A 26,940-nucleotide genomic window follows, 5' to 3' on the forward strand; every position below is an offset into this window, starting at 1 on the left:
TATCCGCATTCCCTTTTCCAATATGTCGGTGTTTTACCACGATGACGGCACTGTCAAGACGGAGGAGCAACACCTCATATTCCATCTATGTAGCCTCCAACCTAATGGCATGAACATTATTTTCTCTTTCCAGTAATCTTTTCCCTCCCTCCTTCGTTCTTCTCCTATTCTACACTCTGGCCTTTTCCCTTTCTCTTTTTTTCCAATTCTCCTCTCCTATCAGATTCCTTTTTCTCCAGCCCTTTACTTTTCCAACCCACCTATTATATTCTAGATAGTCCTCATTCGCCTCCCCTACTTTTTATTCTGCCATCTTCCATCTTCCTTCCCAGTCTTGAAGAAGGGTGTCAGCCTGAGATATCCACTATTTATTTCTATAGATGCTGCCTGACCTGCTGAGTTCCTCCAGCATTTTTTGTGTGTTATTAGCTACCCTATCTGTGTCTCAGCCTCACTATTTTAAAAAAGAATTATTGCATACATAGCAACAAAAACACTCTCTGTTTCCTGTTGGTCTATTCCCATATTCCAAGCGGCCTTTCATTATCGATGCCTTTGTCCCCCTGTGCCGAGTTCTGAACTGCTGCCGATCCTCAGGCTTGTTACTATTGCTTGCACTTAGAACTTCCTTTATTTTTTATGTTGTCAGCCACAGATTAATCAGTTTTTTTTAAATTAACTTATACAATCTGATTTTAAAAAGTTATCGTAATTCAACTAAAGCCAGCAAATACAACCCATATCAGGTTAGTGTCAGGAAGCAGCAGTGAGTGCCAATGCTATTACAAAGGAAAAATTGCGAGGCAAATTTAAAGGTCTTAAAGTGGATAAGTCACCTGGATCAAATGGACTACATCCCAGAATCCTGAGAGGGGTTGCTGAAGTGATAACGGATGCATTGGCCATGATCTTCCAAGAATCACTTGATTCTGACATGGTCCCAGAGAACTGGAATGTTGTAAATGTCACTCCATTCTTTAAGAAGGGAAGAGGGCAAAAGAAAGGAAATTATAGGCCAGTTAGCCTGACCTCAGTGGTTGGTAAAGTGCTGGAATCTATTATTAAGATTGAGGCTTCAGGATACTTGGAGACTAATGGTAAAATAAGTGAAAGTCAGCATGGCTCCTGCAAAGGGAAATCTTGCCTGACAAATCTGTTAGAGTTCTTCGAGGAAGTGACAAGCAGAATGGACAAAGAAGAGGCAGTGGAAGGCATTAGATAAGGTGCCACACATGAGGCTGCTTAACAAGATAAAATCCTATGGTGTTACAGGAAGGTACTGGCATGGTTAGAGGAATAACTGACAGGCAGGATGCAGCAATTGGGAATAAAAAGGGCTTTTTCAGGTTGGCTGCCAGTGACAAGTAGTGGTCCCAATACTGATCCCTGAGGATCCTCAGGTATCAGTATTGGGACCTCTACTTTTCACATTATTGTCAGTGATTTGGATAATGGAATTGATAGCTTTGTAGGAAAGCTTTCAGATGATACAAAGAAAGGTGCAGGGGTAGGTAGTGCTGAGGAAGCAATGCAATTACAGCCGGACTTAGACAAATTGGAAGAATGGGCAAAAAAGTAGCAAATGGAATACAGTGTTAGGAAATGTATGATGGTGCATTTTGGTAAAAGGAACAATAGTGTGGACTATTATCTAAATGGGGAGAAGGTTCAAACGTTAGAGGTGTGAGCAACTTAGAAGTCCTTGTGCAAGATTCCCAGGTTACCTTACAGGTTGAATCTGTGGTAAAGAAGGCAAATACAGTGTTGGCATTTATTTCAAGGGGAATAAAATATAAAAGCAAGGAAATGATACTTAGCCTCTGTAAGACACTAGTCAGGCTGCATTTGGAGTATTGTCAACAGTTTTGGGCCACTTATCTCAGAAAGGATGTATTGTCATTGGAAAGATTCCGGAGGAGATTTACAAGGATGATTGCAGGAACGAAGGGGTTAACATATGCAGCTTTGGGCCTGAACCCACTGGAATTTAGGATAATGCATGGGGATCTCATTGAAACCTACAGAATGTTGAAAGGACTAGATAGAGTGGATGTGGAGAGGATGTGTCCTATGGTGAGGATATCCAGAACTAGAGGGCACTGCCTCAAAATTGAGGGGGTGACCTTTTAGAACAGAGGTAAGGAGGAATTTTGTTAGCCAGAGAGTGGTGAATTTGTGGAATGCTCAATCACAGACTGTGGTGGAAGCCAAGTCTGGGAGTATATTTATGGTGGAAGATGGTAGTTTCCTGATTAGTCAGGGCTTCAAAGCATATGGCGAGTGGGATCCAGGATCAGCCTTAATGGAATGGCGGAGCAGACTCAATGGGTTGAATGGCCTAATTCTTCTCCTATGTCTTATGGTCTTACTTTCCTTCCCAAATGCTGTCATCCCAAGTCATCTGAATGCACTCCCTATGACTGTGCAGAGTGGAGAAACCCAGTTACAAAATGCTTCTGGTACTTTAACTCAGCATGGTTTAGGACACTCCGGGATGCTGTATCAAATCCAAAGGCTGAGCTGGAGGTCAGACTGGCTGCATCTGATCCGTGAGGTGTTCCACATTTCCTATTCAGGGCAAAGGTGAGGAAGTCCAGAGTAACACAATGGTCAATACTGCAGCAGCCATTTCACCACATAATCATAATCAGCAAATCACATCCAAACTCCAACGTTCAAGGCAGTCCCTACAATATTTACTTTTGACAGCTGAAACAGTTGTTGATCCACTTTCAACATACCTATCATGAAAAACATTGGATTCAGCAGCTGCTTCCCAACCTTGGCATTTCTTCTTCATTGACAGTACATGGATGTTTTTCTTCATAGAGGCCTCAAATTCACCTCTCTTAACTCTTATAGAATCCAAAGTTATTTCTGAAAAAGACACCATACCAAATGGGCTTTCTTACCTGTGTTGGTATACCGAATCATCCGAAAGGAAAGACCAACGATATCTTACTAATAGTGGGCTGCAATTGGTCATCGTCACATGATGTACCATCTCCGTATCATTCAGGATGCAGCCAAAATCCACTGTAGTGGTTTCAAAGTGCAAATTTGGGAAGTTAACCACTCCCCTCAAAGACACATAGTCCACATGTGGGTGCTCTGAGTACTGTATAGAAAGAACCTCCTCAGCTTCACGTGTGTACAAGTCATTCTTGTAAGATGGATCAAACTGGATGAACAGTTCCAAGTTCTCACCGACATCCACTTTCACACTCTGAAGGAAAGGAAAACAGCAAGACTTAGAAATAATGGAAGCATTGCCAACAATCTTACCAGTGCAAAATTTGGAAATATTAAACAAAAACAATGTTCCAATAAAAAGCCATTGAGCATTTAAAATATTAATTATTCTAGTTCTCTCTCTATGGAAAATCCCGCCTGACTAACCTACTGCAAATTTTTGTCTCCCTAAGCAGGGTGGACAAAGGAGATGCAATTGATGTGGTGTACTTGGATTTTCAGAAGGCCTTTGACAAGGTGCCACGCATGAGGATGCTTAGCAAGATAAGAGCCCATGGAATTACAGGGGATTTACTAGCATGGGCCGAGCATTGGCTGATGGGCAGAAAACAGAGTGGGAATAAAGAGATCCTATTCTGGCTGGCTGCTTGTTACCAGTGGAGTTCCACAGGGGCTGGTGTTGGGACTGCTGCTTTTCACAATGCATGTCAATGATTTGGACTATGGGATTAATGGATTTGTGGCTAAGTTTGCTGATGATACAAAGATAGGTGGGGGAGCGGGTAGTGCTGAGGAAACAGGGCCCGCAGAAGGACTTAGATAGTTTAAGTGAATGGGCAAAAAGTGGCAAATGAAATAGAATGTTGGAAAGTGCATGGTCATGCATTTTGGTGGAAGAATGAAATGGGAAGACTATTATTTAGATGGAGACAGAATTCAAAATGCAGTGATGCAAAGGGAATTGGGAGTCCTTGTGCAGGATATCCTAAAAGTTCCAGGTTGAGTCAGTGGTGAAGAAGGCAAATGCAATGTTGGATTTCATTTCTGAAGATACAGAATATAAGAGCAGGGATGTGATGTTGAAGCTCTATTAGGCACTTGTCAGACCACACTTGGAGTATTGTGTGCAGTTTTGGGCTCCTTATTTTAGAAAGGATATATTGACATTGGAGAGGGTTCAGAGAAGATTCACAAGAATGATTCCAGGAATGAAAGGGTTACCATATGAGGAACATCTGGCAGCTCTTGGGCTGTGTTCCCTGGAGTTCAGAAGAATGGGGGGGGGGAATCTCATAGAAACATTCTGAATGTTTAAAAGGCCTGAACAGATTAGATATGGCAAAGTTATTTCCCATGGTAGGGAATTCTAGGACAAGAGGGCACTACTTCAGGATTGAAGCATCTCCATTTAGATCAGAGATGCAGAGAAATTACTTTAGTCAGAGTGTGATAAATCTGTGAAATTTGTTGCCACGAGCAGCTGTGGAGGCCAAGTCATTGGGTGCATTTAAGGCAGAGATAGATACGATCTTGATTAGCCTGGGCATCAAAGGGTATGGGGAGAAGGCAAGGGAGTGGGGATGACTGGAAGAATTGGATCAGTCCATGATTGAGTGGCAGAGCAGACTCGATGGGCCGAATGGCTTGCTTCTGCTCCTGTATCTTATGGTCTTATGGATCCAATCTATTCTGCTGCGATTTTCCTGTAGTTGCCTGATTTTATCTCAGAGTTCCAGAACCTGCAAATTATAGCTTTCCAAAAGGATTAACATCAGCACAAAAAACTCAGGGCCACACGACAATATTCTGGATGGAATTAACTGTATAGTTCAATAGATTTTTCATTTAAAAGCAAAATAGTGCTGGGCTGCAGAAACCACAAGAGAATCCCACTGCTTTCCACGCTGATCCTTTATTTGCAGAATGATAAGAAAGTCATCCAAGGTCTGTACAGTTAGTAAAGATGTTTTAATGCAAGTGAACAATCTATCACTGCTTAATACCACCAGAAATAATACCAATTGTGGCCGTACTCATCGGACCCATCATAGGAAATCTGGCTTTCGCTCAAGAATACAAGTGAGTTTAAAAAAAAAACGAGGTTCTCAACTCCAAATTACTGACTGTCTCGCAGGTAAATAAAATTGACGATCTCAGATCTAGGGTATTGTATCAGAGGCACATTAAGACAGTGTGCATCCTCAGATAACCCTTTCCATACCTATGGCAGTGATTTAGATTGACGGGTTCACTATACAACGTCAGGATAGGACTGTCGAGTCTCTCAAAAGCAGAGGAGGTGGTGTATGCCTCATGATCATCTCCTCCTGATGCACAAACGTATTAGTGATGTCCCAATTCTACTCACCAGACCTGGATATTTCACAGTTAAGTGCTGTCCGTTTTACCTGCCACAGGAGATTTCAGCGATCATTTTGGTGACGGTGTACATTCCACCTCAGGCTCTAGATGACCTGAGCGATTGATCAACATCCACAAAACAACACACCCTGACAACTTCAACATTATTTTGGGGGATTTTAATCAGGCCACCTTGAAAAATTCACTAAATAATTATCATCAACAAATCACTTGTAGTACCAGAGTAAACGACACACTGGACCACTGTTATACCACCATCAAGAGTGCTTACCGTGCTATTCCAGGCCCAAACTTCAGAACGTCTGATCACCTGAGTATAACCAGAGACTGAAGACTGCAACAACAGTGAGGACCAAGAAGGTATGGATAAGGGAAGCACAGGAGAGCTAACAGGACTGCTTTGAATTGGTGTACTGGACTGTATTTAGGGATTCTTCTTCAAATCCGGATGAGTACACTGCAGTTGTTACCGACTTCATTAAAAAGTGTGTGGATGAGTGCATGCCAAGAAAATTTGCTGTACATTCCCAAACCAAAACCTGTGGATGAACCAGGAGATTCATCGCCTACTGAGGGTTAAATCTGTGGCATAAGTCTGGCATAACAGGTCTGTACAAGAAAACCAGATATGACTTCTGGAGGGCTATTTCAAGAGTGAAGAAATAATTCCGAGCGAGGTTGGAGGTGACATCGGCTGCATGTCAGACCTGGCAGGGTTTGAAGGACATTACTTCCTAAAAAGTAAAACCCAGCAGTAAGAATGGCAGTGATGCTTCACTACCAGATGAGCTCAACGCCTTCTATGCCCACTTTGAAAAGGAGAATATAACTACAGCTGTGAAGATCCCTGCTGCACCCAGTCACCTGTGATCTCTGTCTTGCTGTCTTTCAGGAGGGTGAACCCTTGCAAAGCAGCAGGCCCTGATGGAGTATGTGGTAAAGCTCTGAAAACCCGTGTCGGCTAACTGGCCAATGTATTCAAGGACATTCTCGACCTCTCCTTGCTACAGTCAGAAGTTCCCAGCTGCTTCAAAAGGGCAACAATTATACCAGTGCCCAAGAAGAGTAGTGTGAGCTGCCTTAATGACTATTGTCCAGCAGCATTCACATCTACAGTGATGAAATGCTTTGCGAGATTGGTCATGGCTAGAATCAACTCCTGCCTCAGCAAGGACCCGGACCACTGCAATTTTCGAATCACCACAATAGGTCTAGAGCAGACGCTATCCCAATGGCTCTTCACACAGCCCTAGATCACTTGGACAAAACAAACAGCTACAGTAGGTCAGGATGCTGTTCATTGACTATAGCTCAGCGTTTAACAGCATTATTGCCACAGTCCTGATTGATGGGCTACAGAACCTGGGCCTCTGTACCTCCCTCTGCAATTGTATCCTCAACTTCCTAACTGGGAGGCCACTATCTGTGTGGATGGTAATAATATCTCCTCCTCACTGACGATCAACACTGGTGCACCTCAGGGGTGTGTGCCTATCCAACTGCTCTACTCTCTCCATTCAGGAGGAGGTGAGAGCAGTAGTGGAGGAGACGAGAGCCTGCAAGACGGTGGGAATGAAGCAACAGAGAGCTTGGACAAGATGGGAGAATGCGGTTGAGAGGAAAGTGACCTGGGCTGCTCTTTGGAAAGCCGAACCACACCGCATCTAATTTCTCATCCAGGCAGTGTACGATGTGCTTCCAAGCCCGTCAAACCTGCACACATGGGGCAAGGCAGAGTCATCTGTGTGCCAACTGTGCTCCAAGCAAGGAACCCTGGAGCACATCCTCAGCGGCTGTGCAAGGGCACTTGGTGAGAGACGGTACAGGTGGAGGCATGGTCAGGTCCTGAAGACCATCGCTGAAGCCGTCAGTGCAGGAGTTGAGTGGGCGAAGCAGTCCCGACCCTCCAAGCAGACCATTGCCTTTGTCAGAGCTGGGGAGCAGCCAATACCTGCCAAGAGAACATCTGCAGGCATTCTGACCTCTGCAAGGGACTGGCAGCTGTTGGTGGACCTTGAAGGGCAGCTGAAGTTCCCCAACCATATCGCAGCCACCACCCTGCGACCAGACATTGTCCTAGTGTCTGAGTCTACTAAGCAAGTGGTGCTGCTGGAGCTGACAGTCCCATGGGAAGATAGCTTGGAAGAGGCCTTTGAAAGGAAGCTCTCCAAGTACGCAGGACTGGTCAGCAACTGTCAGCAGGCTGGATGGAGAGTGAGGTGTCTTCCAGTGGAGGTTGGTTGTAGGGGATTCATAGCCCGTTCTTTAGTTAGGGCCTTCAGCATTTTGGGCATCGAGGGAGAGAGGAAGAGGAGAGCCATCCGCAGTACCACCGATGCGGCAGAGAAGGCCTCAAGATGGCTGTGGCTCAAAAGAGGGGAGCCATGGAGTCATAAGTAGCTAGCCATCTGGGCACAAGCTGGGGTCTGATCAGCCCCAGCTGGGTCACCTGGAGGAGGTTGTATGATGTTGAAAGACCCGAAACACCCGATGATTCCAGGAACATCACTGGAGATGTGTCCAGAAGCATCAATAGATGTATGTACACTGTGTGGCTAGGTACAGCTCAAATGTCATTTATAAATTTGTTGTTGGCAGACTCTCAGATGAAGATGAGATGGTGTACAGGAGTGAGATATACCAGCTAGATGACTGGTGTCACAGCAACAACCTGGTACTTAACGCCAGGGAGACCAAAGAGCTGATTGTGGACTTCAGAAAGGGTAAGACAGGGGAACACAAACCAATCCTCATAGAGGGATCAGAAGTAGAGAGTGAGCAATTTCAAGTTCCTGGGTGTCAAGATCTCTGAGGATCTAACCTGCTCCCAACATATCAATGTGGCTATATGGAAGGCAGAAAAACAGCTATGTTTCACTGGAAGTTTAAGGAGGTTTGATTTATCACCTAAGGCACTTGAAAACGTCTACAGGTGTACCATGGAGAGCATTCTGACAGGCTGCATCACTGTCTGGTATGGGAGAGGGGGCTACTGCACAGGACTGACAGAAACTCGATCTTGGGTACTAGCCTCTGTAGTACCAAAACACCTTCAAGGAGTTGCCGCAGAAAGGTGGGATCCATTATTGAGGACACCCATCACACAGGACATGCCACCTTCTCTTTGTTGCCATCAGGCAGGGGGTATGGAGGCCTGAGGGCACACACTTGGCAGTTCCGAAACAGCTTCTTCCCCTCTGCCATCCAGTTCCTAAATGGACATTGAAATCATAAACCTCCCTTTTTTAAAATTGTTTCTGTTTTTGCAATATTTTTAATTTAACTAGTTAATATACAAACACACACACACACACACACACATATACACACACCTACTATAATTGATTTACTTATTTTTTTCTGTGTTATCATAGTCATAGTCATACTTTATTAACCCCAGGGGAAATTGGTTTTCGTTACAGTTGCTCCATAAATAATAAATAGTAATAGAACCATAAATAGTTAAATAGTAATATGTAACTTATGCTCGTAAATTATGAAATAAGTCCAGGACCAGCCTATTGGCTCAGGGTGTCTGACCCTCCAAGGGAGGAGTTGTAAAGTTTGATGGCCACAGGCAGGAATGACTTCCTATGACGCTCTGTGCTGCATCTCAGTGGAATGAGCCTCTGGCTGAATGTACTCCTGTGCCCACCCAGTACATTATGTAGTGGATGGGAGACATTGACTAAGATGGCATGCAATTTAGACAGCATCCTCTTTTCAGACACCACCGTGAGAGAGTCCAGTTCCATCCCCACAACATCACTGGCCTTACGAATGAGTTTGTTGATTCTGTTGGTGTCTGCCACCCTCAGCCTGCTGCCCCAGCACACAAAAGCAAACATGATCGCACTAGCCACCACAGACTTGTAGAACATCCTCAGCATCATCCGGCAGACGTTAAAGGACCTCAGTCTCCTCAGGAAATAGAGACGGCTCTGACCCTTCTTGTAGACAGCCTCAGTGTTCTTTGACCAGTCCAGTTTATTGTCAATTCGTATCCCCAGGCATTTGTAATCCTCCACCATGTCCACACTGACCCCCTGGATGCAAACAGGGGTCACCGGTACCTTAGCTCTCCTCAGGTCTATCACCAGCACCTTAGTCTTTTTCACATTAAGCTGCAGATAATTTTGCTCACACCATGTGACAAAGTTTCCTACCGTAGCCCTGTACTCAGCCTCATCTCCCTTGCTGATGCATCCAACTATGGCAGAGTCATCCAAAAACTTCTGAAGATGACAAGACAGTCCCCTGTGGAGCCCCAGTGCTGCTGATCACTCTGTCGGACACACAGTGTTGCAAGCACACGTACTGTGGTCTGCCAGTCAGGTAATCAAGAATCCATGATACCAGGGAAGCATCCACCTGCATCGCTGTCAGCTTCTCCCCCAGCAGAGCAGGGTGGATGGTGTTGAACGCACTGGAAAAGTCAAAAAACATGACCCTCACAGTGCTCGCTGGCTTGTCCAGGTGGGTGTAGACACGGTTCAGCAGGTAGACGATGGCATCCTCAACTCCTAGTCGGGGCTGGTAGGCGAACTGGAGAGGAGCTAAGTGTGGCCTGACCATAGGCCGGAGCAGCTCCAGAACAAGTCTCTCCAGGGTCTTCATGATGTGGGAGGTCAATGCCACCGGTCTGTAGTCATTGAGGCCGCTGGGGCACGGTATCTTCGGCACAGGGACGAGGCAGGACGTCTTCCACAATACAGGAACCCTCCGGAGCCTCAGGCTCAGGTTGAATACATGGCGAAGTACTCCACATAGCTGAGGGGCACAGGCTTTGAGCACCCTGGTACTGACACCATCCAGTCTTGCAGCCTTGCTTGGGTTGAGACGTTTCAGCTGTCTTCTCACCTGTGAGTTGTGAAGCCCACCATGGTGGTTTCATGTGGGGAAGGGGTATAGCCATGAGAGCAGGGTAGGGGACTGTGAGGAGGGATAGGAGGGGAGAGTGGAGTATGTGTTGGTTGGGGGCCGACAACAGATGGCTCATGTGCGGGATGGACAGGGGCCACACTGTCAAATCTGTTAAAGAACTGGTTAAGTTCATTGGCCCTGTCCACACTGCCTTCTGCTCCTCTGTTGCTAGTTTGCCGGAACCCAGTGATCGTCCTCATCCCCCTCCAGACCTCTCTCATGCTGTTCTGCTGGAGTTTCTACTCAAGCTTCCTCCTGTACCTGTCTTTAGCCTCCCTGATCCTGGCTTTCAGGTCACTCTGTATTGCCCTCAGCTCCTCCCTATTTCCATCTCCAAACGCCCTCCTTTTAGCGTTCAGGATGTCCTTAATGTCCTTTGTCACCCATGGCTTGTCATCAAATCCAGAGTCCTCTCCCCTCTGGTTGTACAGCTCACATACTGCGTGAAGTTGGACAGTGTTCCAGCCATGGTAACCTGGTTGAATTCACCCGAGATGGTAATGAGGGCAGTTGGGTGCTGGGTTTGTAATCTGGCTATGACGGTGTAAATGATGTTACACGCCGACGTCAGGTTGGCAGAGGGAGGGACATACACAACAACCACAATTGCATGCGAGATTTCCCTTAGCAAATAATATGGCCGGAGTCCAACAGCAAAAAGTTCAATATCCGGGCTACAGACCCATTCCTTGATCGTAATATGCCCAGGATTGCACCATCTGTTATTTACCAGAACCTCCAGCCCCGCTCCTTTACGCTTACCGCTCTCAGTGCAATTCCATGTATTGCATTGTACTGCTGCCGCTAAGTTGACAAATTTCATGACTTGTGCCAGTGACGTTGAAGCTGATTCTGAAATCCCTCAACTTATTTGTAACTCAACTTTGCAATCACAACATAGGATAGGCATTAGAATAGGCTGTGATGTCCAGCAAGGTCAAACTGCCTGCAAGGTTATCATTGTCCGTGCTGAAGTAATGACTTTTGAGGATAATGCTGTGTGCTTATTTAGGCAAATAAAAATCAAGATTCGTGTTTAATGTGAGGCTACACCTTCACAACTAAATGAAGGTGCCAGCACTGACACCAATTAACAAGAAGTGCTTTGAATGACTGTTAGTGGTACATATCAAAAACTCTATTTCTGTCACACTGGACACTTACTAATATGTGCCATATCATCTATCATGCACCTGGCCATGATACAGCAAGAAAACAAGAATGCTTATGTAAGAATGCTGTTTCTAGATTTCAGTTCAACATTCAACACTATTGCTCCAAAAATCTTAGTGAACAAAGTCCTACTCCCCGGTCTAAATCACTGCTGTTCAACTGGGTGTTGAACTTATTAACCGACAGATCTGAGTTGGTCAGGAAGCACAACCCTCTCCATCATCCTCAACACAGGTTCCCCTCAGGGCTACATGCTGAGTCCATTGTAGTGCACTCTGCTCACACATGACTACAAGGTTCAATGCCCGAATAATTGCCAAGTTCACTAATGACACGATAGTGGTGGGGCTCATCACCAACAACAATTAGATGGCCTACAGAGAGAAGATAGAAGAGCTCGAGACCTGGTACCAGGCAAAGAACCTTTTCTTCAATGTCAACAACACAAAGAAGATGGTTATTGACCTCAGGAGAACTCGCACCATGCACACACTCTTTACATTAGCAGCAGAGCAGGAGAAACTGCGAGTGGTTTTAAACTCCTCGGCATGCACATCTCACACAGCCTCTCACATGGTTCCAGAACACACCTACACGATCAGGAAACTCAACATTAACTCAACTTTCTAAAGAGGCTGAAAAGAGCTGGACTATGCGCATCTATACTCACATGGTTCAACAGATGTGCAGTAGAGAGCATTCTAACATGCAGCATCACCTCATGGTACGGAAACTGCACTGCAGCGGACAGTAAGGCTCTAAAACAGGAAGTCAAAACTGCCCAACGCATCACCAGCACCAGCCTACCTGCCTTCAAGTACATACATACAGAACGCTGCTGGGAAAGGGTCCCACCCAGCTCATGGACTCTTTCTTCCATTCCCATCAGTGAGGATGCTATGTAGCATCGGGGCCATACCCACCAGACTCAAGAACAATTACTTGGCCCAAGCAGCAAGGCTGATCAACACCTCCACCCACCAACCCACCACCACTACTTTATCATTTCCTTCACAGTCACCTTATGTACAGGCACTCCTGTGCCCAGCTCACTTTATCGACATACAATCAATTTGGGTGTATAAGCTATCCCAAAATGTTTTTCTTTAAATAATTGTGTTCTTTATTTCATTGCGGTTTGTTTGTGCTGCACTGGAGCTGGGTTCACAATTACTTTGTTCTCCGTTACACTTGTGTACTGGAAATGACATTAAACAATCTTGAATAGACAATAACAGGGTGGCAGAAAGAAAGAATATGAAAGGGGATGTTGAACAGAAGAAAACATTTCATCACTGAGGACTGGAAAGGTACTTAAAGCAGAGAAAGTTTTAAATGGTAAATAATTAATTTATTCCCAAGATATAGGACTGGAATTGTAATGCAGTCCCTCATTTCCTTTAGAAATTTAGAAGTGATTTGCCTACTTGAACAACTTATGTCCCCAAAGCAGGAGGTTCAAAATTTTTACCAAATGACAACAAAGAACTAGAAATCAAATTTGCAAACACGAGGAAATCTGCAGATGCTGGAATTTCAAGCGACATACATAAAAGTTGCTGGTGAACACAGCAGGCCAGGCAGCATCTCTAGGAAGAGGTACAGTCGACGTTTTGGGCTGAGACCCTTCATCAGGACTAACTGAAAGAAGAGCTAGTAAGAGATTTGAAAGTGGGGGGGGGGAGGAGATCTGAAATGATAGGAGAAGACAGGAGGGGGAGGGATGGAGCCAAGAGCTGGACAGGTGATTGGCAAAAGGAATATGAGAGGAAATCAAATTTGAAGCTTCTCCAATGAGGTTGAAGCTGCACTCATTCCAATTCTAATCTTAACTGATTGTTATTAGCAAAACTGATAAGCCATGGAAGATCAATCGCTACAAAACACACAGTCTCAAAATACTCACATAGACAAAACATACATATGCCTGGCCTAAATGTTAAGTTTCTAGCTAAATGTGACACCACCCCACCCATAAATATTAAATAGTTGTAATGCTGTAAAAGGTCAAGTGGCGGTGGCCAGACACTACTGTTAGAGATGGTCATTTCCTGGTACTTAGGTGGCACAAGTTCTTCTCCACTCCTTACATTATTATGCACCCTCGAGTCAAGAATACCTTGTCACCACTCAGACAGCCCTCCCATATGATGTTCTATATCTCTCTTTGAAGTGGGGTTTGTCACTCAGATTAATAGTAAAAGTAAAATGTGAGATATCATCAGCACCAAAGTTATAAATTGGTAATTCTAAGGCAGCTCAAGTCTATTTTCCAGCTTTGAGCAGCTGCATCTGCTCTTAATCTATTCTATTCGATATGTTGGTAAGGAGACAGTGTGCTGGGGAGTGTCTTCATTGTGAGAACTAGGCTTCATCTCCACTCTTACACTCATCTTACATTCCATCATCAGGGACCTCCACCACCCAGGACATGCTCTTTTCTTGCTATTGCCACCAGCAAGAAGGTGCAGGAGGCTCAGGACACACAAAACTAGGTTCAAGAACAGTTATTACTCCTCAACCATCAGACTCTTGAACGAAAATGGATAACCGCTCAACTTCACTTGCCCCATCATTGAAATGTTCCCACACCAATGGTCTCACTTTCAAGGACCTCAGGTTCATCCGGGAAAACGAGAATTTTCTGGACAGGACCTACAGCGAGGTCGTTACACTAAGGATACCGGAAGAGAGAAGGGGGGAGACAATGAGGAAGGAAAGGAAGCTTGAAGTACCGGAGACCCCGGGGGATGTACCTCTCGTAAACAGCTTCACCCTCTTGGAAGCTGTCAGGACAGAAGACAGTGCCAGTCTGAGAGGCGGTCAGGTCTGCGAGTCGAAAATTGGCTCTGAAGCAAAGCCGAGGAGACAGACGTCAGGCAGAGCTGTGGTAGTAGGGGACTCCATAGTGAGAGGTACAGAAAGGAGTTTCTGTGGCGACAGGCGAGATTTAAGGATGGTGTGTTGCCTCCCTGGTGCCAGGATCCAGGATGTCACGGACCAGGTGCAGGGAATCCTCAAGAGTGAAGGTGACCATCCGGATGTGGTGGTGCATGTCGGCACAAATGACGTGGGGAAGAAGAAGAAAGACATTCTACAGAGTGAATTCAGAGAACTCAGAAGAAGGCTGAAAAGCAGGACTTCCAGGGTGGTTAGCTCCAGTTTGCTTCCAGTTCCTCGAGTTGGAGAGGGCAGGAACAGGGAGATAATGGATCTGAATGTGTGGCTGAGGAACTGGTGCAGGAAGCAAGGATTTACATTCTTGGAGCACTGGGGTATGTTTCGGGGTAAGGATGAATTGTACAAAAGGGACAGGTTGTGCCTTAATAGGTGGGGGGCCAGCATTCTGGCAGGCAGGTTTGCCTCTGCAACACGGGTGTGTTTAAACTAAGTAGTGGGGAGAGGGGACGAACTGGAAATATAAGGATGGAGAAAAAGGGAAAGTGAGAATAAGAAAAGTTAAGAAAGACAGCAGAATCAACAGAGTAGAAAGCTCAAGAGGGGATCGTACAGTATGGCCAAGTGATATAGGAATTGATATGGGAGGTGAGGGGAGTAATGAATTAAAAGTATTGTATATGAATGCACGGAGTATAAGAAATAAAGTGGATGAGCTTGAAGCACAGTTGGAAATTTGTAACTATGAAGTTCTGGGAATAACTGACACATGGCTTCAAGTGGACAAACCCTGGGAAATGAATATTCAAGGGTATACGTCCTATCGAAAGGACAGACTGATGGGCAGAGGGGGTGGGGTGGCTCTGTTGGTGAGGAATGATATTCAGTCCCTTGCGAGGGGGGACATAGAATCAGGAGACGTAGAGTCAGTATGGATAGAACTGAGAAATTCTAAGGGTAGAAAGACCCTAATGGGAGTTATCTACAGGCCCCCAAACAGTAGTCTGGATGTAGGGTGTAAGTTGAATCAAGAGTTAAAATTGGCATGTCGCAAAGGTAATGCTACAGTTGTTATGGGGGATTTCACCATGCAGGTAGACTGGAGGAATCAGGTTGGTACTGGACCCCAAGAAAGGGAGTTTGTAGAGTCCCTCCGATATGGATTCTTAGAACAGCTTGTACAGGAGCCTACCAGGCAATTCTGGATTTAGTGTTGTTCAATGAACTGGATTTGATCAGGGACCTCGAGGTAAAGGAGCCATTAGGAGGTAGTGATCATAATATAATAAGTTTCAATCTACAATTTGAGAGGGAGAAGGGAAAATCGGAAGTGTCAGTATTACAGTTGAACAAAGGGAACTGGTGCTATGAGGGAGGAGCTGGACAAAGTTCAATGGAACAATACCCTAGCAGGGATGACATTGGAACAACAATGGCAGGTATTTCCGGGAATAATGCAGAAGGTGCAGGATCAGTTCATTCCAAAGAGGAAGAAAGATCCTCGGGGGAGTAAGGGGAGGTTGTGGCTGACAAGGGAAGTAAAGGACAGTATAAAAATAAAAGAGAAGAAGTATAACATAGCAAAGATGAGTGGGAAGCCGGAGGATTGGGAAACTTTTAACGAGCAACAGAAGATAACTAAAAAGGTAATACGCAGAGAAAAAATGAGGTACAAAGGTAAACTAGCCAAGAATATAAAGGAGGATAGTAAAAGCTTCTTTAGGTATGTGAAAAGGAAAAAATAGTTACGACCAAAATTGGGCCCTTGAAGACAGAAGCGGGTGAATTTATTATGGGGAACAAGGAAATGGCAGACGAGTTGAACAGGTACTTTGGATCTGTCTTCACTAGGGAAGACACAAACAATCTCCCAGATGTAATAGTGGCCAAAGGACCTAGGGTAATGGATGACTTAAAGGAAATTTATATTAGGCAGGAAATGGTGTTGGATAGACTGTTGGGTCTGAAGGCTGATAAGTCCCTGGGACCTGATGGTCTGCATCCTAGTGTACTTAAGGAGGTGGCTTTAGAAATCGTGGATGCATTGGTAATCATTTTCCAATGTTCTATAGATTCAGGATCAGTTCCTGTGGATTGGAGGGTGGCTAATGTTGTCCCACTTTTCAAGAAAGGAGGGACAGAGAAAACAGGGAATTATAGACCGGTTAGCCTGACGTCAGTGGTGGGAAAGATGCTAGAGTCAATTATAAAAGATGAAATTATGACACATTTGGATGGCAGTAACAGGATAGGTCCGAGTCAGCATGGATTTACGAAGGGGAAATCATGCTTGACTAATCTTCTGGAATTTTTTGAGGATGTAACTATGGAAATGGACAAGGGAGAGCCAGTGAATGTAGTGTACCTGGTTTTCAGAAACCCTTTGATAAAGTCCCACATAGGAAATTAGTGGGAAAATTAGGGCACATGGTATTGGGGGCAGAGTACTGACATGAATTGAAAATTGGCTTGCTGATAGAAAACAAAGAGTATAGCGATTAATGGGTCCCTTTCGGAATGGCAGGCGGTGACTGGGGGGGGTAACGCAAGGTTCAGTGCTGGGACCGCAGCTGCTTACAATATACATTAATGATTTAGATGAAGGGATTAAAAGTAACATTAGCAAATTTGCAGATGACACAAAGCTGGGTGGCAGTGTGAAATGTGAGGAGGATGTTATGAGAATGCAGGGTGATTTGGACAGGCTGGGTGAGTGGGCGGATGCATGGCAGATGCAGTTTGATGTGGATAAATGAGAGGTTATCCACTTTGGTGGTAAGAACAGGAAGGCAGATTATTATCTAAATGGAGTTAAGTTAGGAAAAGGGGAAGTACAACGAGATCTAGGTGTTGTTGTACATTAGTCACTGAAAGCAAGCATGCAGGTACAGCAGGCAGTGAAGAAAGCTAATGGCATGTTGGCCTTCATAACAAGGAGAACTGAGTATAGGAGCGAAGAGGTCCTTCTGCAGCTGTACAGGGCCCTGGTGAGACCACACCTGGAGTATTGTGTGTAGTTTTGGTCTCCAAATTTGAGGAAGGACATTCTTGCTATTGAGGGTGTGCAGCATAGGTTCACAAGGTTAATTCCCGGGATGGCGGGACTGTCACATGTTGAAAGATTGGAGCGACTGGGCTTGTATACACTGGAATTTAGAAGGATGAGAGGGGATCTGATTGAAACATATAAGATTATTAAGGGATTGGACACACTGGAGGCAGGAAGCATGTTCCCGTTGATAGGCGAGTCCAGAACCAGAGGCCACAGTTTAAGAATAAGGGGTAGGCCACTTAGAACGGAGTTGAGGAAAAACTTTTTCACCCAGAGAATGGTGGATATGTGGAATGCTCTGCCCCAGAAGGCAGTGGAGGCCAAGCCTCTGGATGTTTTCAAGAAAGAGATGGATAAAGCTCTTAAAGATAGTGGAATCAAAGGTTATGGGGATAAGGCAGGAACTGGATACTGATTGTGGATGATCAGCCATGATCACAGTGAATGGTGGTGCTAGCTCGAAGGGCCAAATGGTCTACTCCTGCACCTATTGTCTGTTGTCTATTGTCTATTGACTGCACCTCATGTTCTTGATATTTATTGCTTATTTATTCATTATTATTATTGTTACCTTTTGCATATTGGTGAAACGGCCAAGTTGATGCAGTCTTTCACTGATTCTGTTATGGTAATTATTCTATAAATTTGTTGAGTATATCTGCAAGAAAGCTAAGCACAGGGTTGTATATGGTGACATGTACAGTGGCATTCAAAAGTTTAGGCACCCCTGGTCAAAACTTCTGTTACTGTGAATAGCTAAGTGAGTAAAAGATGAACTGATTTCCAAAAGGCATAAAAGTTAAAGATGACACATTTCTTTAATATTTTAAGCAAGAAAACTTTTTTATTTCCATCTTTTACAGTTTCAAAATAACGAAAAACGAAAAGGGCCCGAAGCAAAAGTTTGGGCACCCTGCATAGTCAGTACTTAGTAACATCCCCTTTGGCAAGTACCACAGCTTGTAAACGCTTTTTGTAGCCAGCTAAGAGTCTTTCAATTCTTGTTTGGGGGATTTTTGCCCATTCTTCCTTGCAAAAGGCTTCTAGTTCTGTGAGATTCTTGGGCCATCTTGCATGCACTGCTCTTTTGAGATCTATCCACAGATTCTTGATGATGTTTAGGTCAGAGGACTGTGAGGCCCATGGCAAAACCTTCAGCTTGTGCCTCTTGAGGTAGACCATTGTGGATTTTGAGGTGTGTTTAGGATCATTATCCTGTTGTAGAAGCCATCCTCTTCTCATCTTCAGCTTTTTTTACAGACAGTGTGATGTTTGCTTCCAGAATTTGCTGGTATTTAATTGAATTTACTCTGCCCTCTACCAGTAAATGTTCCCTGTGCCACTGGCTACAACACAAGCCCAAAGCATGATCGATCCACCCCTGTGCTTAACAGTTGGGGAGGTGTTCTTTTCATGAAATTCTGCACTCTTTTTTCTCCAAACATACTTTTGCTCATTGCGGCCAAAAAGTTCTATTCAAAAGGTTCAATGGAACATCTAAACAAGTCTGATGCATTTTGGAAAGAAGTCCTGTGGACTGATGAAGTTAAAATAGAAGGGGCTGAGGGGATGAGGTGAGCAGTGAGGGGGAGGGTTGGACAGCGGCTGGCATGTGATAGATAGAATGTGGTCATCAGGGCATATTGGGCAGATGGAGGAGGGGTGAGGGGAACCTCATGAACAGATACATGGAGACAGATGTGGAAAACTAAATTTAGCAGATGAAGCCAAGTGGGGTAGAGGAATGGGAAGGTAGAGATAAAGAACAGAGGAAGATTGGTTGAGGTGGAGGGTGATGGTGATCAGTTCAGAGATGGGCAGAAGGGTAATAGGTTTAGACTTGAGCTGGTTCTTCACGTTTGGAGTCAACTTCTATCATATTGTCTTCACTGTCTCCAATAGATATTGTGATGTTAAACAGTAAAACACGAATGTTACTCTACCTTTGAAGTGACCGGTGCCTCTTCATTCTGTTGCTCCACAACTGTGAATGGTCCACTTGTGCTGAGATTCAGGGTCAGCGGCAATGGAGAGATATTCTTCAAAGCAAGAGACTTGTACTGAGGACGAAGCTGCTCATGCTGGAGCTACAGAGATCGAGAGTCAGTCAGTATTTTGGCTTACAAACTGTCAATAGTTGTTCAAATAAAGTCACAGCTAACCTGCACTGACCCTGAGGTATGCAATATTTTAATTTACAATGAATATTCTTGTTTTCAAATCATTCTGTTGTCCCCTCCCTCTCCATTACTGTAATATCTTCTAGTCACATGCAGGCAATTCAATAATGTTACCACTTGATGACAAGCTGGCTGAGGAACATTGACTGAAAAGCTGCAGAGTGTAAGAATTTACATCGGATTGTGACAGTTATCAAAAATACTTCAAGAATTATCATTCTGCTGAAAGGCTCCTCTCACAATACACTTCATGATCAGTAAAACAAAAATGCCTGCACTGCTCTCAGAATCAAGGTCACTCAGAAACCCTGCCTCGGGGTCCTCGCAGACTACCCAGCTGAGATGTATACAATGACATGGACACTCATTGCTACATTGCAGTGGTCAAGGAAACTTCTGCCAGCAAAGGGGAGACCCGTACTCAATGAAGGTGACCTTTGTATATACACCTTGGAGGGTGTTTGGCTGGGTTCTCATAAATTCCATGAAAACACCTGTTTCCTTACAGATAGATTCCAGAGAAACCTTACAGTTTCCCAGGATGTCTCACAGATACTATCCCATCAGTGGCCATTGCACAGGAACCTGCCCCCTGCCCACACTGTCCTTCAGGAAGTCTGTGCACAGAAGAGGAATTACCAAACAGCACACTGAGTAGTACAAAGGGAAAAGCAATAACAGAATGCAGAATATAGTGTTACAGCTCAAAGTTCAAAGTAAATTTATGATCAAAGTGCAGTACAGGTAGACAAAATAGGAGCAAGGACCATGATTTTTGTCATGTAACAGGTCCATTAAAAAGACATAGGTGTGGGGGAGAAGGCAACATTGATCTGTTGTTTTGCTAAAGTGGGGGAGATGTAGACAGAATCAATGGAGGAGAAGCTGGTTTGCATGATGGACTCCGCCACCACATCCTGCAGTCTCAGGCAGGGCCGCTGCCATACCAAGCCACAATGAATTGGGATAGCAGGCTTCCTATGCTGCATCTGTAAGAAATGACACCATTGAACTTGACTCTATTTTCCTAAAAGAAGTAGGTTGTTAATGATGTTTTAGTCCTGTGTGAATGATGGATTTCTGGATCTTAGACACTTCATCAAATAATGGATGTTTAATTACAAGGCCAGGGTTGTACCAGAAGCAGGCTGCTAAAGAATACAATTTGGACTGAATTCAAAATAATTTGGATATTGTTAGATAATGACCTACAACAGACAGAATATGAAATAGAATAACTAGAGGAATGAAGGAGAAGTTAGTGGAAATGTACATACTTAACCAAGCAGATCAAAACAAATGCCAGTTGGTTGAATTGCTATGAAAACTAACTCACAACCTGATATTTCAAAGCTTTACACCAAGTCTGGAGTACAGGCCTAGTTCAACATATATTTGAGATGATGATAATACCCAGTACAAAATTGGTACCCCACCCACTATCCTAATCATTCACTGCTTTCACATTCTCTTGCTCTTAACCCAATGAATGAGTTCTCCATTGAGTTGAACAGCATTTGGAAGAAGTACTGAGACTAGCATGGGTATACACCCTACACTAGCCACACCCACCTCCAACATTCCTTTCTGCTTTCCACAGGGATCACTCTCTTCGTAAATTCAAACTAGAGGAACAACACCTCATATTGAACCTGGGTAGTCTACAATTGGACAGTATGAACATTGAATTTTCCAACTTCCAACTTCCAGTTACATTCTCCCCCTCTGCCCATTGTTTTCTCCTCCTGATCTATCCAGTTCCTCTTACATCAACCCAACCACCATCACCCCTGTTTCTTTCCCCTCTCCTCCACCCTTTCTATCTGTCTATCACCTATACACTCCTCCTACTGATACCCGACCCCCCCAGTTCCCATCTGCCCTAACCACCTCCCTCCCTTGAAGACTCTGCCTTCCTCTCCTATCAGATACCATAATCTTCAATGCCTTCTGTCTCTCACCCCCCAGCCTCTATTCTTATTCCCATCACTAGCTCCTCCATCTGCCTCTCACCCCTCCTTACATGGATACACCCGCAGAGCAAGGTGAATGATCAGTTTTCAATCAATCGTTGATATGAGGGTATTGGCTCAAGCAGTAGTTAGACTTCACTGCATTCCTGATGTGGTATTTGAGACTTGTAGTCCTGAACTAGCCACAATGCCAACAAAACTATGGACACTAGAAACAGCAAATAAAATCAAAGAATTCTGAGAAAATCAACAGATCAAGCAGTTTCAGCGGAGAGAAGAATAGACTAGTTATTACCATGTTAGTCCACTCTCAGTCATCAGTGATGGGAGATGTCAATGATGGTGTGATCAATCATTACTTTCTCGCCCATGATCAGCTAGTTTCCACAAGACTGACATTGCTCAAGTCCACATAATATCCTTGGTCTGAACTCAGATAAAAGGCAGAATTCTATAACGCCATATCGTATAGCAGTAGAAATAGGCCATTCAGCCCATCAAGTCTGCTCCACCATTCCTTTGTGGCAGATTTATTATCCTCCAAGATCCCATTTTCCTGCACTCCCCCGTAACCTTTGACAACTTTACTAACCAAGAATGTATCAACCTCTGCTTTAAATAGGCCCAATGACTTGTCCTCCACAGCCATCCATGGCCTCCAGCAGTGATAAAGAGCGACAGCATAAACATCAAGGTAACAACTGAGTTAAAAGAAGTAATCAAATTTGAAGACTAAAACTCTCCACACTGAGTACAAAGATGACGGTTGTGTCTGTCACTACTAGAACACGGTTTCCAGATTTCATTGGAACATGTCCAAGACCCAACCACTTTCACCATAACTTTCACTGGACTCTGAAATGACACAAATTCTGCCTTTAGCACAAAGACTGCATTATTTATGATGACTACTCCACACATCATCTCCTCAAGAGTAGTTAGAAATCGGAACAGAAACTAAAGAGCAAAAAAATATTGATAATGTAAATCTGAGATATTAACAGAAAATGACGGAAATATTCAGCAACATTTGTAGAGAGGGAAATGGAGTTAATGTTGTGGGCTTCTAACTCTTCATATAAAATAAGTATTAAATGTTGACTTGCCTACAATACCCACAACTCATGTTCAGATAAAAAAAGTAAATGAGTAGTCTTGACAAGGAAGAAGGAGGTGAAATGAATGATGGAAAAAATGAGCATCTCACTACTTAACTAATGAAGTATACAGAGCAAGCTGTTACAAATACCTTCTCCGGATTCCTAAAAGAGATAATATTTTCTTGATTAGTCCATGCTTGCTCCAGGGGAGCAATCCAACTAGTCTCATGCACTCCTCCCTGTCTCCTTGCACGTTTTCAGCTTAATCTTACTTACACATACTAGTATATTTCCACTTGATTCTTTTTGCTGTTAGCCTACACAAAGACAGCATTTACAGCAGTCAATTCATCAACTAACTCACTTCCCTATGGAGCACCCAAGGGGAAACCCACATGGTCACAGGGAGAACATGCAAACCCCACATGGTCAGATTTGCTGCAGTAGTGAGGCAGCAATGCTAACCGCTGTAGAATCCCACCATTGTCAGAATCCTTCTTTCAAACTCTAGGGATTCATGTTGTGAAGCAGAGGGGATTTAGACTTGGATTTTGTAGCCCTCCTTATGGCAAACTCCATACAAATTTGGACAGCACAGCAACAGGTCCATACCAATCAAAATGTTCATCAGGATTAGTCCCATTTTCCTGCATTCAGCCCATATCCCTCTAAACCAGGGTTTCCCAACCTTTTTTATGCCATGGACTAAAACAGTTAAGGCGGTGGTCTGTGGACCCCGTGTTGGGAACCCCTGTTCTAAACTTTTCCTCATGAATCATATCAACATATTCCTACATGTCAGTATCTGCTAGAGCATGAACAAGACCCAGCATTAGAAGAGCTATAGCAAGGCAATGGAGTTCTGATTACACAGATCTTCCAGTGAGCTCTGAACATTATGCTACTATTTGCTTTGTGTGTTTTTACAACTTTGCAGCTGCAAGTTCAGATCCTTCCTCAGATTCTGCAACACACAAATAAAATGTTATTTGTTAAGTGTTCAGGTAACTCAGGGTATAACTGAGTGTATTTGATAATGATCTTTCAAAAATCACTGGATTCTGGAATGGCTCCATAAGACTGGAAAACAACAAATGTCATTCCAATCTATTCCAATCTTTAAGAAGGGAGAGAGGCACAAGAAAGGAAACTATGGGCCAATTAGTCTGACCTCAGAGTCAATTATTAAGGATGAAGGCACATGATAAAATAGGCTGTATTCAGCATGGTTTCCTCAAGGGAAAATATTGCCTGACAAATCTGTTGGAATTCTGTGAAGAAATAACAAGCAGGATAGACAAAGGAGAATCTGTTGATGTTGCATACTTGGATTTTCAGAAAGCTTTCACTAAAGTGGCACGCATGAGGCTGCTGAACAAGCTAAGAGCCCATGGCATTACAGGAAAGATTCTAGCATGGATAAAGCAGTGGCTGATTAGCAGGAGGCAGAGAGTGGGAATAAAAGGAGACTTTTCTGGTTGGCTGCCAGTGACTAGTGGTGTGTCACAGGGGTCTGTGTTGGGACCACTTCTTTATACGTTATGTGCCAATGACTTGGATGATGAAATTGTTGGCTTTGTGGCAAAGCTTGCAAATGACACAAAGATAGGTGGAGGGACAGGTAGTTTTGAGGAAGTAGAGAGGCTACTGAAGGACTTAAAAAGATTAAGATAATGGGCAAAGAAGTGGCATATGGAATGAAGTGTAGGGAAGTGTATGCTCATGTACTTTGGTAGAGGAAATGAAAGGGTTAACTCTTTCCCTAAATAGAGAGAAAACTCAAAAAACTTAATGGCAAAGGGGCCTGAGAGTCTTTGTGCAGGATTCCTTAAAGAATAATTTGCAGTCCATGCGTGAGTCTGTGGTGAGAAAGGCAATTCATTTTAAGGGGACTAGAATATAAAAGCAAGGATGTAATGCTGAGACTTTATAAAGCACTGGTGAGGCCTCACTTGGATTTTTGTGAGCAGGTTTGGGCCCCTTGAACTGAAACTGGAGAGGGTTCAAAGGAGTTTTACAAAAATGATTCCAGGATTGAATGGCTTGTCATATGAAGAGCGTTTGATGGCTCTGGGTCTGTATTCACTACAATTCGGAATAATGCGGGGTGACCTCGCTGAAACCTATCGAATGATTAAAGGCCTTGATAGAGTGGATGTGCAGAGGATGTTTCCTATGGTGGTAGAGTCTCAGACCAGAGGACACAGCCTCAGAATAGAGGTACATCCTTTCAGAACTGAGATGGAGAGGAATTTCTTTAGCCAGAGAGTGGTGAATCTCTGGAATTCTTTGCCACAGGCAGCTGTGGAGGCCAAGTCTTTAAGGCAGAGGTTGATAAATTCTTGATTGATCAAGGCATGAAGGGATACAGGGGGAAGGCAGGAGATTGGGGCTGAGAGGAAAATTGAATCAGCCATGATGTAATGGCAGAGCATATTCAATGGGACAAATAGCCTAACTCTGCTCCTATATTGTATAAAGTTGAGTATCACCAGTGATGGACATATTAAAGACAAAGCTGCTTATTAGGCTCCATGTTGATCTTGATACTGTGGTCCTCACCTCTTATCTCATAAAATTTTAACATCAAACCATAATATTTTGAAGGAAATTGAGAAGCATGTTTCTGTAAGTTCTCTAAATTCAGTTGCTTTGCGTGACTAGCAATTTGAATAACGATTTTTTCTGTTTTCACTGCATATCACTTCCTGGTAAAGACCAGGAGTTAGGACAACTGAAATTTTCAAATGGAGATTGATCAGAGATTCAAAGGATATTGACAAAATCCAGGTGAACAGAGATGATCCAATTTCATCTATTACACTGTGGAATGTGGTCAAGGACTGAATGGCATTTTCCATTGCAGTTTAAAACAGAGCCTTGACCTATCCTGACTCACGAAGCCTGTTACACTTAAAAATCAAATCCTGGATATCAGCTGCAACACCAACGGAAGATTAGCTAAGAAGGGCATTAATATATTGTTCAGAACTGGTGAGAAATTATTCAGATTTCCACAGTAACTCAAGGAAACTGCATTCAGAACAGAAATATTAGAGGTGTAGCTTCCCTTTCAAATAAAAGCAATGTAAATGTGTTAGATGTTGATTTGGCATTGAACTCTTCAGAATTCCATGCCATGTCTCAGGTATTGCTTTAATACTTTCTTCAGGCGATTGCATGGCTCCCTGTGCAGATATAAGAATTTGTTAGCTCAGCCTATGAATACACCAAAAAATCATGTCCACAGGGGATTAAAGCAAAACAGGGAGGTATGGCTAAACATAACTCAGAATTATTCATTCATATTGTTGTTTATCTTGTAAAGCACAAAGAGTAAATGATTTGATTTCATTTACCTTGTCTACACGGAAGTTCAACTGCTTTGACGAAAACTCCAGAATTGGTCCAATGAATTCACATAGGATGTTCACAGTTTTTATTTTCTCCTTCCCAAACTGCTTCCCAATGATAGCGCTGCCCACCAGCTGACCACGGACAACCTGCAGGGAATCAAATGATGGCATAGACACTGTGCAAATATCAGCAAAACATAAAGGTGATTCGATGTATAAACAGCTTGGAGCTAAACAGTTGGAATTCATTAAGTTTAGATTCAAAGTCATGGAAAATTTACACAATGGACATTCAAAGGATAATCCCATGTACGTAAAAGGCATATGTCTTTCTTCCTGAACTATAGTTACTGGGGTTCATATACACACTCAGTGGTTGACCAGAAGGTGCACAAGTACATTTTACTACCTAACCAAGACCAACACTGTTCTCTATCAGATCATCAATCTATGATGGACAAAAAAAGGATTGAAAGGAGAACACATTTCGAATCTGTAAGATATATAACTCAGTTCAGAAGGAAGTATACAGACAATTGGACAGAATCTCAGAGTGGTCGTGATTTAATATCAGTTAATATGAAGTGGCACTGAGGTTAAAAAGTAAAAATAAGAATTGTTCAGTCTGTATCACCAGGGTAATTTGGTGATTTAATTCAGATGGTATTAAAAGCAGCTTGAAGCAATGTCATCCTTTGTGACAATGAAGCACAACGAAAAGAAAGATTGACTTGTAATGGTGAAGATACACAAAATCTAAGAACAAATTACATGGTTTATATTTGAAAGAGCATCATCAGATTCAATATCTGTTCAACTCTGGCAATCCAAATAACATTTTTCTACCTATTTTAAAGAATATATTATTGGCCTTCTGAGGCCCACAGTTGGAAGACTGGAAAGATTTAGATTCCACACAAAAGGAAGGGT

General features: G+C 43.6%; 1 protein-coding gene across 9 annotated transcripts in view; it reads right to left on the reverse strand.

Moving 5' to 3' along the window:
* The window catches only part of hydin (HYDIN axonemal central pair apparatus protein), a 981,559-nt gene that overhangs the window by 553,210 nt on the left and 401,409 nt on the right, over positions 1 to 26,940 (reverse strand). For all 9 annotated transcript variants that reach the window (XM_072279252.1, XM_072279251.1, XM_072279249.1 and 6 more), the window contains 3 exons: positions 26,014 to 26,157; positions 19,345 to 19,488; positions 2,913 to 3,226 (listed from right to left, as the gene is read on the reverse strand). In XM_072279252.1, coding sequence (XP_072135353.1) covers positions 2,913 to 3,226; positions 19,345 to 19,488; positions 26,014 to 26,157 — 602 coding nt within the window. The remainder of the gene's footprint in view (positions 1 to 2,912; positions 3,227 to 19,344; positions 19,489 to 26,013; positions 26,158 to 26,940) is intronic.

This window comes from Mobula birostris, chromosome 15 (genome assembly GCF_030028105.1).
Source record: "Mobula birostris isolate sMobBir1 chromosome 15, sMobBir1.hap1, whole genome shotgun sequence".
NCBI lineage: Eukaryota > Metazoa > Chordata > Chondrichthyes > Myliobatiformes > Myliobatidae > Mobula > Mobula birostris.